General features: G+C 41.1%; 1 protein-coding gene across 1 annotated transcript in view; it reads left to right on the top strand.

Moving 5' to 3' along the window:
• The window catches only part of LOC109842619, a 4,323-nt gene continuing 3,998 nt past the window's right edge, over nucleotides 14,230–14,554 (top strand). The window contains exon 1 of the mRNA XM_020411471.1: nucleotides 14,230–14,322. Within this exon, the coding sequence (XP_020267060.1) occupies nucleotides 14,230–14,322 (93 nt within the window). The remainder of the gene's footprint in view (nucleotides 14,323–14,554) is intronic.

Below are 14,554 nucleotides of genomic sequence, written 5' to 3'. Positions count from 1 at the left end.
GTTTCATTCTCTTTATATAGACAATTTGTACAAGGTAGGGATTACAACAAATCCTAACAATCAGATCCTATATAACAGCCCAATCCCTACAATCAAGCTATGCCATGATTTACATGCCTATAGGATTGCTAACTACCTTGTTTACAATCCCTACAATCATGCTATGATTTACATGCCTATTCGATTGGGCTAACTACCTTGTTTACATTTAATAGGTAGATGATTGTGCTTCATATTAAATTCAATACCGATTTTATTTTTCTTGTAGTATTGAACTCATACTCGCTTCTTTTTGCATTAACGACTAGTCACAGTAGTTTCCTGAACCGAATCATAAAGAAAACACTTAAAATTATCATACTCTTCAGTTGCTTTCGTAGTGGATGGCTCAAATTAAGCATCATTTTAATATGCGGGGTGTTCTGATAAAATTTATACCTAGCCCTCTAGTTTGTAGGGCTAGTTTGCATACAAGAGCTATTATGGATAAATGAAAGGAAAAATAAGCAAAATATACTTATTTTGCTAAATATTTAGCAAAATAAACCTGTTTTTGGTCAACATGTGACAAAAAAAGAGGTCGATTTTGCTAAACAGACCATTCCAAACATACGGGATTAGTAGTCCCGTATGTTTCGAATGGTCTGTTTAGCAAAACAATCTGTTTTACTAAATATTTAGCAAAATAGGTCTATTTTGCAAATTTCTTCTAAATGAAGGCATTTGGCTCTGCAAACCATCTCAGAGCTAAAAGGGCTAGTAAAGTTGTTATTCAAAGTCACGAATATCTTCCAAGCAACGGAATATTCCTCGCTTCAAATCCAAGTTCCGTGATAATCATCAAAGAAAAAGGAAACCAATATTGAAACAGAAGAAGAAAATAATAATCCAAGTTGACGAGTTTCCCTTAATACCCTTGACAAAGACTGTGCTATACCAAATATACCATTTCATTAACAGCATGAAATTTAAATTTAAATTCAAAAGTTTTCGGTCAGCAAAACTAGATAAAAAAACAATATACATTATTTCCAAAAATAATAAAAATCTCAAACTAACTCCAATTACTATCGCTCTTTGTTACCCCCCCTTGGACTTTCCCTAATCGAACAGAAGGCAATTTGAGAAGAATTCTCCCACCAGTTTTTTTCCCAAAATACCCCCATCCGCCCCCAATTTTCGAAATCCCCGCTTAAACTAATCCAGGGGCGTTTTAGGCAACTATCACGGCCTCAGTCCCCTGACAACTCAGCGACCGGAGAAGCTTCCACGGGCCCCACTGCGTCGGAATCCTCGGCCACCTCCTCCCTTCTCCTCGCCTGCGGGGCGCGCTCGCCGCCGCTGCCGGATTCGGATCTCCTTCATTTCCATCGCCGCCGGCACCCTAACCGACCCAAAAACCAAAACGTACCATCTCGGCCTCGACTTGGTTTTCGGGTCCGAATCCGAAACCCGCCTCAGTTTCCGGTACTCAGCCGGTAACCTTACTGCCCCAGCATCCACGTGGCGGTCCCGAGCGACCTCGACCGCCTGTGATCGGAATCTGAGAAATCGGCGATATGGGTCCGGGGTTTTTGGGACGAGCAGGCGGTGGGGCCCCAAAAGGGAGGAGCTTGCCGCTGAGGATGACGTCATCGGCGGCGCACATCTCCGACGAGGTAGTGAGGAAATCGAAGAGGTCGGCCGGAGAATCTTCGCCGTCGGATCTCAGATCGGAGGGCTCCAAAAGAACCATGCTGTTTGAATTTTACGGGAAGAGGTATATTTTGGGAACAGAATGAATTTTTTTTTTTTTTTTTTTTGGGTTTTCTTCTTGAAGGCGGCAAAGCTATTTAAAGAGTGGAGACGGTGAAGGGCCTTTGAAGAGCAAAATTTACGTTTTAGACCTCCAATTATAGTGGTTTTAATTGGGCTTTGTGCCTTTTGGGTTAATGGCTGAATTTGGAATGCTTTTTATAAAGGTAAAAAATAAATGCAAATTGATCAACAAGGGAAAGGTATCTGGTACCCAAAATGTACATCCAATAATCTACTAATATTTTTTTAAAATAAAGCATGAATGTGAAAAAGAATAGAGTGTTTGAAAATTCAATGATGGTAATAATGAGTAATTGATAAAATACGAAAAAAAATCGTCAGAGAATCTGGGATTTCAAAATCTTTTACCTTGTTATCTACTCTCACTTTCTTTTATTGAAACATTTCTCCACTTAAATACAGTGGTGAGTTAGACATTTTTTTAATCATTTTCGATATCGCTCTCACAATTTCATTTTAGTTCCTCCCAAGCATCTTGTCCTGCATTATGTTTGAGTTCTCTCACGTTTGCAGAACGTAATTTTATTTATTTATTTATTTAATTATTCTGAGTGAAAAAGCTCGACAATGTGCCCTACTCATTAAAACAAGTATTTAAAGCTCAATAATATTTACAAGATACGAGTTGAAAGTAACTTTTGACTAATTTCAAATACGATTCCATTTTCTACTGATTAATTTGAAGGCGGAGAAAAGAAAAGATAGATTCTGAAATCTATTTCTCACTCATGATTACAACTCTATTGCTGGACGTATTACCCAACAAATTTTTCCTTTTGATTGCCAATTACCAAACAAATTAATGTAGAATTCGATTATGTTGGCGGCCTAAATTCGGCCTAATTAAATTCCTTTTAACTGATTATATTGCATTCAAAAGAAATGCAGAGGATTTGTTCATGGGAGAAACTAATGAAACTAATGAAAGATTTTGCCACTAATTGCCTTATAATTAGGTGACTGCATGAAATCATCACCATTATTGTTCTTAATTGATGCCACTAATATAGGGTGACGTGTGACAAAACCATGTGATTTGCATGGTACAAGTTTAATTGGATAAGCTTTGAAACGTTGGCGAATCTATTTTAATGCGTGTTCACATACATAGTATCAAATATTTAATTAGCAGAGCAAATGGGGATTAGTGTGTTATTTCCGTACAGGATGACAGTGGCATTTTATGTTTATAGTAATTCATATATGACGTGGCGAATTAGGAATAGTCACGCTATTGAGCGTTGAACTTAAGAGGCGTGTTACTATTGGATTAAGAAACCATGACACGCGTCACAATGTGCGCTTATGACATACACCCGGAGAATTTCCATTCTCGTTGGTTGAAACCCGGCCACCGTCACATCTCACATGTCGGTGTCGTGCATGATAACCAGTTATAACAAAGTTAACTTTTATTAGTTATATGTTAAGCATGAGTTTAAGAAATCTCTAAATTAGATAGCATCTTCAAATAAATAACCATGACAGTGGATGATCTAAATTAATTTTTTTAAAATAATATAATAATTATATAAAAGTAACCCGAATTATACCTTATAATGAAAAGCCAACGCCAAACTTATTGTCAATAAGCGAAACGTCAATATTAGCTTCTACCAATTTCTTTATTGTAGGCTTTTCCCAGTAGCTGGTTCAACAAGTTTTATGCCCTGTTTGGATGGAGGGTAGAGAGGGGGAGGGGAAGAGAAATGAGGCTTTCACCTTGTTTGGGAGTTTTTTTAAGGAGGGTAGAGAGGAGGAAGGAAGGGGAAAGGAGGGTAAAATTACTTGGTTTTCTTTCCCTCCCGATTTGGGCGGTAGAGGAGGGTAAAGGAGGGTAAAGGGGTGTAATGACATTCTTACCCCCATCAAAACAAATAAAAGGGCTGATGTGTTATTAGTATAAAGTCATTTATGTAAATTTACATATATTTACTTTCTTTCACCTTCATTCACCTTACTCAACTCCCAAACAACATATTACAATTCTCTTCTCTTCCCTTCCCTTCCCTTCCCGTTGTTTACCTTTCCTTCCCTTCCCTTAGTAAACTCCCAAACACACCATTAGGGCATATTTTTAGAATAAGAAAAAGAAGCTTCCCAATTCTTGTAATATTATATGGTCAAGTACAACCCGGGAGAGCAATGTCAGCTTTTGACTATGCTACAAATCTCCATCAAAATGAGTAATTTCATAACTAATATTTCAAAAATATTACATGATATTATTGGATGTTCAATGGCAAATATTTCTACTTAGTGCTTTAAATTCATAATTGGTGAAAAATGAACCTGCAATACTCTGATATCATGTCAAGGGACTGCCGCCACACTTGAACTACAAAATTATGGTGAAGATTAATGGCTATAATTTTACACTCTAACAAATTTATCATTTAATTTTCGATCTATTTTGATTTCAAAATGTTCTAACCTTATTTCCCTCCATCTCCACAACTACATCTCTCATAGCGGTTTGTCTCCACTGATTTAAAACGCTAGTGCATGGCAATCAAGAGTAACTTCTCAAAAAAAAAAAAAAAATGTTTCCCATAAAAAAATAAAGGCTGGAACAAGACTTAGAACTTGCTGAGTACCAACCGAAAAAGTCTGCAATCTTGTTAAGTTGTTGTATTTTTCCTAGGAAAAAAAAATAAACCACAGTAAATAAAATTAGATCCTGTTCTGTATTTTTGGTTATGTGCTAGAGCGGGACGAGATTCTTTCTACTCTGTTTCGGTTTCATTTTCACTAAAAAATCCTTTCTTTCTTTTAAGGGGGAAAAACGACATTCTTTGGAACAAAATTACCTTTTTAAGGTGCTCTTCATGGTCATTATGTAGCTAAATGGAGAAACTGTCTTTCTTTCTAGCAAAAGAGTTGTTCAAGTTTGCGTCAATAGAATCATTCATTAATTTTGCTAATATAAAAAGGTCCCAAAAAAGGTTAGTGTGTTTTTATGAATAATAATAACTACATTATTCTCTATTGTATTACTTCTATACTATAAAAAAGAAAAGTGTAGGCTCTCTTGATGAGTTATCGATTTAATAATAAAAAAATCAGAGGTTTTTCTCTGTTGTAGTGTAGAAATAGTGTAGTGTACGTAGATGTAAAATTTGATTTCCCGAAATGGAGATTTCGTTTGTATTGTTAAGAATAACTTATTATAAACTAATGAATCAAAGTTATAACAGAAGCGAATGAAATGCCCTCCTTGTTTAACGTGGGGTCTTTGGTAGCGGTAGGATGCCTCTCTCAGTGCTCGTGTCGAGTTTGCTCCCCTTGGACGATCTGATCGAGGTTGCAGGCGAGCTTCAGTACGCAGTAGAAGCTCGTGTTGATCGAGTTAGAGTTCCCGAGCTTCAAGGTTATCAAGGCCGAAGGCTGGAAGAAGGTGCTATAGTGCAAGAGCAATGCAAAGAGCAGGTCGCTAACTCAGCCGAGGAGCCCACTGATCAACCGGAAAGCGAACCCATTTTACGTAGCCAAGACAGGCTCTTAAATAGGGAAAAGACAGCATTGTCACATCCTTAAATCATGGGATGTGACCATCCTTAAATCATGGGATGTGACCATGCACTCTTGAGAGATGCCATGCCTCTCACTTGTACTGTGAGCGGCTACTTGAGGGGCTCGGAGCACTGTACTCCTCCCCTTCACGTCGCGGGAAACGGGAAGGCTCATCTCTGTACGTGACATCATAGCCGCCGGGTACTCTGACGAGTTTGTTGATCGCCTGGCTAGTTGCTTGGCGATTGCATGGATTTGACTCGTGCTGGCGAGTCAAGCACGCAGGCGAGCTTCGTTCGTGCTGGCGAACTCAACTCTTGAGTGGGCTTGACTCGTGCTGGCGAGTCAAGCATGTAGGCGGAATCGAGCTCTTGATGATGGGCTCGACGATTAAAGCGAGCTTGCCTGGCTCTTCTGGGTGCGGGCGTACTCACACAGGCGGATTTTTAGGTCTTCGTGTTACCAAAGCAAATTTTTATAGCCTACACGTAGTTATCACTATTTTGTGCCTCTGTTTTTATAGATCACATGTCTTCTCAATATAATTGTTATGGGGAAAGAGAGGTTGCCAAGAGGAGAGTGGACACATCTCTCCACTTCAATAGTCACACGGTCTATGCTCTCCTGCAAACGTGTCCTGTGTCCCGACCAAAACCTTTCTAATGTTCATCGTGTTGTAAACGGAAAAGCCAGTATGTAGAAAGACGAATTATGTTGCTTACAGCTCACTCTACCAGCTTAGAGACGACTTTCTTGTGCATGATACTAAGATAGTTATTTTTTATTTTTAACAGGAAATAAGGGCCATGATTGAGCCTTGGGCGTCATTTAGGGTGACATAACTGTTGTGAGATATTATTTGGAGTACTGTTGTGCCATGTATTTTTTCCAAATGTAACTCTTTCTTCTGTTACTTCTCTTAATCAATAAAATGAGCTAACGCCCTAATTTTTTTTTTGGTCAATGAAAAGATTTTATTCATTTACCAAATGAAGAGATTATGTACATCAAAGTATTCTTTAAATGAGAAAAAACTATAGAGCTCCTGTGAGTATACACAGGGAACACTTAACTAAACTACTATAAGAAAACAAGAAACAAAATACCCTATAAGGATAAACTTCATTCTTTGAACTCAGCCGATAGGGAGCTGTTATTTAGGATGACAGTCAAAACCTCAATTTTTATGTTTCTAATCAGAAGAGCTGTATTATGAATTTCCTGCTTGAAGATCCTACTGTTACGCTCCTTCCATATATAGTATACTGTAGCTACAAGTGTCATTCTTTTGGTTCTTTGCTTAAACCCTTTTCCTTTTAATCTGCAATTATATCAATCCATCAGCAGATCCCATTCACATGTTTTCCATTTGTATTTGAGCCAATCCATGATCCCATTCCAGACGTCTCTTGAGTAGTTACATCTAAAGAAAAGGTGATATCGATTCTCTGTTTCAGCTCCTGCACTTAACCTGCAGCTGTTTATTTGTATAATTCCTCTCCTTATCAACTTATCCTGTGTAAGAAGCCTATTCTGGACTGCAAGCCACAACACAAAAGAGTGTTTTGGATAGTTTAGTTTCTCCCAGACAGTATCATGCCATTGTACTTTGGTTGTTATCGGACATAGGCATTTATACAAACTAGAAAGATGAACTTTTGGAGCTTTGTAGCAAGAACTGATTTAACAGTTTCAGATTTTCTGCACCTCCGTACAAGTTTAACATCTTATCCCTGACTTTTAAAAGCTGTTTCCACATCCAAGAGTCTCCATTTTTCACCTCAACCTGCCAGATATCCCTGTGCTTTAAATAGGTTTCATGAACTCATTTGATCCACAAAGACTCTTTGTTAATATGAATGTACCATAGAGTTCTTAAGGCAGATGCATTATTCCAAATGCCTGCTGAAAAATCCCTAATCCACCAAACATCTTTCCAAGACAGATTTTATCCCAAGATACTAGTGATTTTTTGGAGGCATGATCATTTCTCCCCCACAGAAAATTTCTACTCAGTTCATCAATCTTCTGGAAGACTCTTATTGGGAGAACATAGCTGGAAGTCCAGAAAATTTGAATTCCAAGAATGACACTTTTAATAATTTGCAATCTACCAGCATAAGATAGGTTCATGTGCTTTGACCAGGCTTGATATTGGCTTGTGATTTTAGAGAATAAAGGACTGCAGTCAACATGTGATAGCCTCTTGCTTATTAGAGGAACCCCTAAGTATTTGATTGGAAATGTACCTTCAGGGAATCCCAGTTGATCATGAATGGAGCTCTTGATTGAATTTTCCACTCCCCCATAAAAGATGGAACACTTATTTGGATTTGCTTCTAAACCTGAGGTTGCACTGAAGTTTGAGATACATTGATATAGCCTGTGCACTGAATATGGATCCCCATTGCTGAACAAGAGAAGTTCATCTGCAAAGATCAAATGACTGATCTTAAATTTTCCACACTTAGGGTGGAATTTGAATTTTCTGTCCTGTTTCAACTGGTTGAGACTTCTAGAGAGATATTCCATGCCAAGAATAAACAAGTATGAAGACAAGGGGTCTCCTTGTCTTAAACCCCTTTCCCCTTTAAAATATTCATGGAGAGAACCATTTAGAGAGATGGAGTACTTCGGAGAGGTTATACAAACCATAATCCATTTAATCATGCTGCTAGGAAAGCCCAAGCCAAATAGTATCTTCCAGCCGATTGTATCAAAAGCCTTCCTTATATCAATATTCAACATAATTCTTGGTGATATATGTTTCCTCCCATAGTTCTTTATGAGTTCATGAGCTAGCATGATATTATTTGTAATGTTTCTCCCTTTAACAAAAGCACTTTGAGCCTCACTTATAAGATATCCCATGACAGATTGGATTCTGGTTGCAATGATTTTGGAGATAAATTTGTAGAGGCAATTACAGCAGGATATAGGCCTGAAATCAGAAGGATTTTTGGGACAATTTATCTTAGGAATGAGTGATATTGAAGTAGAATTAATTGCACCCAAAAGTTTTCCTGTCTTGAAAAAGTCTTCAATGGCCTTAGTAACTTCTTCACCAATTATTGCCCATGAGGTTTTGTAAAAAGAGGCACTAAATCCATCTGGACCTGGTGCTTTGTTGTCATGGATTGAGAACACCGCTTTTCTAATTTCCTCTCTAGAGATTGGAGCTGACAGTTTTCTGGCTTGAATTGCATCCAGACAGGGGCTATCCTTAATGATATTAATATCAGGTTTGTCAGTTGGTATAGCAGTCCCCATGAGATTTTTATAGAAAGATATCAATTCATTCACAATACCATCCATCTCTGTGATTCTGACACCCAGATTGTTGTAGAGAACTGTAACCATGTTGTGATGTTTTTTCTTATTAACAATAGAGTGGAAGAGGCTAGTGGATCTATCTCCTTGAAGACTCCATGCTATTCTTGCTTTCTGATGGTAGAAAGACATCTCACAGACCAACAGCTTATTATATGAAGAGATGTGATTTTTTTCCTGGATGATATAGCTGGAATTTAGAGGATCTTCCTGCAATTTCTTCTGAATGTCCTCAAAAGGAAGGGTGCAACATGAGGACTTCCCAGGAGGTCACCCAAAATTTTAAGAATCCTAATTGATACCAAGAAAAGTTAAGATTTTGATATTGAGCTTTGTGTTGGGGATTCGAAATAATCAAATCAAATCCGTACCCTTCCGGATCTTGTGTTTGAGAGTTGAGCAAGAAAGAAATTCACCACAAATCAAAGATAAAAACTTATAGGAAAGTAAACTAGAAAGAACACACCAGATTTAACGAGGTTCGGCAACATGCCTACGTCCTCAAGAGCCAGACCACACAATTCTTTGATTACTTGAAGAAGATTACAATGCTTACAATTAGTCCCTCTCTCTCTCTCTAAGATTTTTTACCTCAAAGAGCCCTCAAAACACTTTTTTTTCGTGCTCTTTTTCTTTCTTAAACCATAAAGGGACGTGTTTCTATTTATAACAAAACACAGTCCCAAACAGATTAGGATTCTAAAACGAGTCTGCCACACCCTGGTGTGGCGCAGACCACACCCATGGCAGACAATGCAGACTCTGTCACACCCTGGTGTGGCGCAGACCACACCCATGGTCTGTCTTGAATTTTCATGCGATTGTTGATTTTGATTCTAGGTTTGGGTCTCCACTTTCAAGACCAACAATTTCCCACTTGAAGATCAAACCACCATCAATGAGCTCTCCCGAACTCCACCTTCTCGCAAGCATCTTCTCCTACTTGAAAAATCCATTCTTCAATCATTAACATCCTGACGATCTTGCCGATCCTCGTAGTGTGGCTCCGCCTTCGTCTTCTACTCGTGAAGGCCAACTGAAGTTGCGCACAACTCCAGTTTCTCAATGGTGACTGCCTTCGTCAACATGTCCGCTGGATTTTGACTCCCCAAAATCTTTATCAAATATAACTTTCCGTCTTCAACTAGCGAGCGTATAAAATGGTATTTGACGTCGATGTGTTTCGTTCTGGCATGATATACTGGATTCTTAGCAAGATTTATAGCGCTCTGGCTATCACAATAAAGAACTCCTCTCCCTTGCTTCAGATCCAACTCTTCCAAGCACCCGTTCAATCAGATCATCTCCTTGCTTACTTTAGTCACCGCGACATACTCAGCCTCAGTTGTAGACAAAGTCACAATCTTCTGCAGACATGAGACCCAGCTCACTGCTGTCGACGTTAAGGTATAAACATACCCCGTGGTGCTTCGTCTCGTATCATAATCACCGACGAAGTCCACATCCACGTATCCCTGTAGCACCAACTCCTTCCTCCTGAAACATAATGGCTTGTTCGTTGTCCCTCTCAAGTACCGCATTATCCACTTCACGGCTGTTCGCGGGGAAAGTTGGTGTTTTCTTCATTATCGATGTCATTGCACTCAGTTAACAACTTTATGCGTTACAAAGAGATCCGGTCGGATCTACACGATATGACGGGTATTATCTCACGAAGGAAATAATAGCCGGGTGGGGTACTAATTCACCAAGGAAATAGTAGCCCAAGTGTCGAAATCGACCAAGCGAATTCGAGACTCTTCTCGGGATCTAAGAACCAAGCTTAGATCCGGAGGAAAATCGTGTAGATCTCAGATCCGGTCCCTCTCGAACACTTGCCTTGTTTGGCGTGGATGATCGCCGAGAACCGGATCTCAAAGTCCAAGTCTTCTCTCGAACACTTGCCTTGTTTGGCGTGGATGATCGCCGAGAACCGGATCTCAAAGTCCAAGTCTTCAATCTTCTAAAGCTCCAATCTTTTTTAGATCTCAGATTCCAATCCGGCAGGGCTTCGCCTCTCTCCAAAATTTCCCATCCCTGAAATGAACAATGCCTTGGCCTATTTATAGGCACTCAGAACTGTGCATTTGCACAGTTCTGAGCCTAGCCACCTGTGGTGCTCGGTCTTGGCCCGAGCCACCCACAGGTGGCTCGGCCTTGGCCCGACGCCACGCTGCCAGGTGGCTCGCCCTGGCCGCAGCCACCCACAGGTGCTCGCCTTGGCCGACGCCACCTAGCAGGTGCTCGGCTTTGCCGACCACCTGTGGGTGGCTCGGCCCTGGCCGAGCCACCCACAGGTGGCTCGCCCTGGCCGAGCCACTACAGGTGGCTCGCGCCTTGGCCGAGCCACCTACAGGTGCTTCGGCTTTGGCGCGAGCCCCTTAGCGGGTTTTCGGGTTTCCGTCGCTTCGGGTTCCGTCGTTCGGGTTCCCGATTTTTGTTGATTGGACTTTGATTCGGGTTGCTGGTTGGACTTGTTCGAGATTCGATTTGTTGATCCGTTCCTTGATTAGCAGTAAGTCCACTCTGAGTCGAGTCCGAAACCCGATCTTGATTCGATCGTCATATCACCGAGTTCGTTCTTAGTTTAGATGACTCGGTGAGGTTCCTCCCGAACGTTGTTCGATCCCGCGTAGCGAGTGGAATGCGTTCCAAATGCTGGTGCCAGATTTTTTGGCTTCTCCGCCTCGTTAATATAGCTGGCTCCCGTTGCGTATGGTTTGGCTCGGGCAGTTAGCGGGATAAAACGGTAGTGCTTGGATACGTCGCCCGATGGTCCGTTGTACGAAATTCAACCAGTCATCGAGCTGTATTGGGACCTATAGGCAATTTTTACTAACGCCTACAGATACCCCCTCCAAAAGTATTCAGCTCGTTCTTGGTCATAGAAAGAGTCTGGATACTTTGGAATGTGATTGTCCCAATCCTTTCAGTCGGCGTAGCGGGACTTGGAATGCTTCCCTGTTCTGGATTCCTTCAATTCCTTCAGTTCATATCAGTGGCTTTGTAGAACGCCTGTGAGGATTTTCCGGTGCGCTTTCTTGTCTAACCGTTGTTAAGAATTTTGAACTTTCGAAACCGATTCTTGATTTCTTGACTTTTAGCTCGCAGTTAGTTTGCTTCAAACATACGACACTGATCATTCCCGATTGACTTGCGGTTGAATTTTTTTTGTTTACAACGCGTTGTCCGGCGGCCAGGCTTATTGTGACGTATGTTCGACGTCTGACATCAGTTATCTCGTTGTACCGTCTGCTGGAGTATCACACAGTTTAAGCTCTTAAGGTAAATTATGGAGTGTGGCACCTATCTCCCCAAGTTGTTGGAATGCTCAAGTCATCGAGCAACCAATCTAAAGTCTGATACGTCAATAGACCTCGCAATGTATAAGAATTTTTTGGCAAATTCTCAGCCATCAACGATTTGCATGAGCCTTTACCGATACCGTTTTGAGTCGGGCACTAGCCTGCGGAATGTTTAAACCGTTCCGCAAGTGACGTTAAGCTAAAAGAGTAACATCCCTTTTAGTGCTAACGAATTGAATACGTCAGACTCTCTTTCTCCTGTGAAAAACTAAACCAGCAACGTGTGTTAGAAGTTGACATTTAGGATTTTTTGGCAAATTCCTCCCAGCCCTTAAACGGATTTTGATTAGCTTTACACGACTACCGTTTGAGTCGGGCTATCATGCGAATTGTCTAACTCCGTTCGCAGATGTAAACACGTTGTGCGAAAGGGGAATGAACTGCCTTAGACTTCGCAGCTATTGATGTCGAATACATAGCTTCGCCATTGTTGACGGGATAAAGGCTACCCGCCACTACAACGTAATTAGATGTTGACTTTTCCCATTAGCTTCGGGAATAAAAATACCCCAGAATCGGACTCTGTGGTCCTTTTTGTTCGAAAAAAGACCTAACCGGGCGAACACGTGTTTAGGTGTCAGACATATCCTTTCTTAGGATTCAGGATGACATTCCCATGCGGTTGCAGGCATGGATTTTGGTGTTATAATAAGCAACCTGTCACGTTATGTTGAATATGTCGAACGGGTGTTCTTTGTCCAACAGGTTTACAGAACTAACCACCTGGCAGCGCGTGATTTAGGCGCAAGACTTGATCCTTACTTAGGTTTCAGGAATAGCAATACCCCAGACAATCGAAACTGCTGGTGTCTTTTTGTACGGGAAAAAGACTAAACCCGCCAGCAAGCGCGTGTTAGGCGCAGACTTATCCCTCTTAGATTCGGATAATAACTCTCCTTAAAGGATAAATCTAAACTTGATAATTTTGGAAAAGATCGACTGCGGGAAGAAAGGCAGAATTTTATATTCTATTCGCCGTCTTCTTTTAAGGGTGACAGGCGAACCCGACAAACAAAGGAAAGGAAGAATTTTATATTCTATTCCCTGATCCTGGAAAAGGAAAGAATTTACAGCGAGGAAAGAAAAGCTTAGCAAGTGGGATCTCCACTCCGGAAATCGGAAAATCTTAAGATAAACTTGCCTTTATAGATTGGTTTTATCTAAACTGAAAACAAGAGTTTCTTCGTTTATTCGCAGTGAAATTTCAACTGCCGGTATATCAGCCATGGGAAGGCTTAATCGAAGAGAACAAGACAGGAGTTCTTTCGTTTATCCGAAGGGGGATCCGAACTGAAAGTGACCTTTCTTATTCCATGAGGAAAGAGTCAAGAGGGCCAGATGGATATTTTTTGTGGACGGCCCCTGCAATTGACAACTGATCATGAGGGATTTTGGTGGAGACAATGATTTTGGGTATCCTGCTGAGGAATATTGAGTGTAAATATTCTTCCGAGGAACTTCCCGTAAAATGGTTTATCGCTGAATGTAAACTAGGGAATAAATACTTTTTCCAAGAGACTTCCCATTCATTGGCATTAATTGCCTGGCGCCCTCGATAGGGAAAATCAGACGTAAGCGCCGTTTGAATAGACTCGCTGTCTTTACACCGGTCCCTTCCACTTAGGTTCCAAATTTACCTTTCCTTCTTGGAGGTGAGAAATTATATCGGTCGGCGAGCAGCGCAGGACGCAGATCTCCCTTCCTTGAAGCTTCTTCGGCGGGAGCTCGTTCATTTGTCAAAAAGCCTGGGACCATCCTAAGCCTGGTAGAATTACGATAATGTTGTTTGAGCTCCAAGCGCCTTTCATGCCAGCCTCTCGCAGCCTCTTCGAGACGCTTTTCTGAGTTGTTCTACGGTCGTCATCCTTCCGTTGCGAGAGCGATTCCGAAAGGGAGGGAATTTGAAATTATCCAAGGGTAGCACCCGCTTCGCATCCCCATGATCACTAACCGAGTCACGGGAAGTAGCTCCGTAGGAAGTGCGTATGGTGGTGCGATAACCCAAGAGTTTGCCTCCCCAAGTTTAATCTCCGTCCACACAGTCTATCCGTTTGTTGGTCTTCACAAGCTTAGACAGGAATCTTAATGAAATCGCTTTTAAATTGCAAAGCTTCAGCTAATCCGTTTTGGCAGGCTGGCATAATCGGCTGTGCGGATACATCCTCGATCTGAATTTATCACAAAACCTGATGCAAGCGTTCTTATGAACTGTGGACCGTATCGTGATGATCGTCTCGGCACGGCCGCCGTGTCGGTAATATTTGACAATGCAATGCTTGATGAAGTTGATGACGTTGTTTGTCTCTCACTTTCCTAAGCGGAATCGCCTCCAGCCCAACTTTGAAAGTAGTCAGTGATGAGCGAGAATAAACCCGACCTTTTGACGTGAAAGGGGGAAAAATTGGACCGACCAATGTCCCATACCCCAACGTCTCGAAATGGCCAGGATGTTGGTTGATGTGTGTAATCGTTCTGGCGGTTGGTGCATATACATTTGCATGCACTTGACAGGCGGTAGAACATTGTCC

The sequence above is a fragment of the Asparagus officinalis genome, chromosome 5, assembly GCF_001876935.1.
Source record: "Asparagus officinalis chromosome 5, Aspof.V1, whole genome shotgun sequence".
Lineage (NCBI taxonomy): Eukaryota > Viridiplantae > Streptophyta > Magnoliopsida > Asparagales > Asparagaceae > Asparagus > Asparagus officinalis.
The sequence above is the reverse complement of the archived record's forward strand: the minus strand, read 5'-3'. Positions and strand labels throughout refer to the sequence as shown.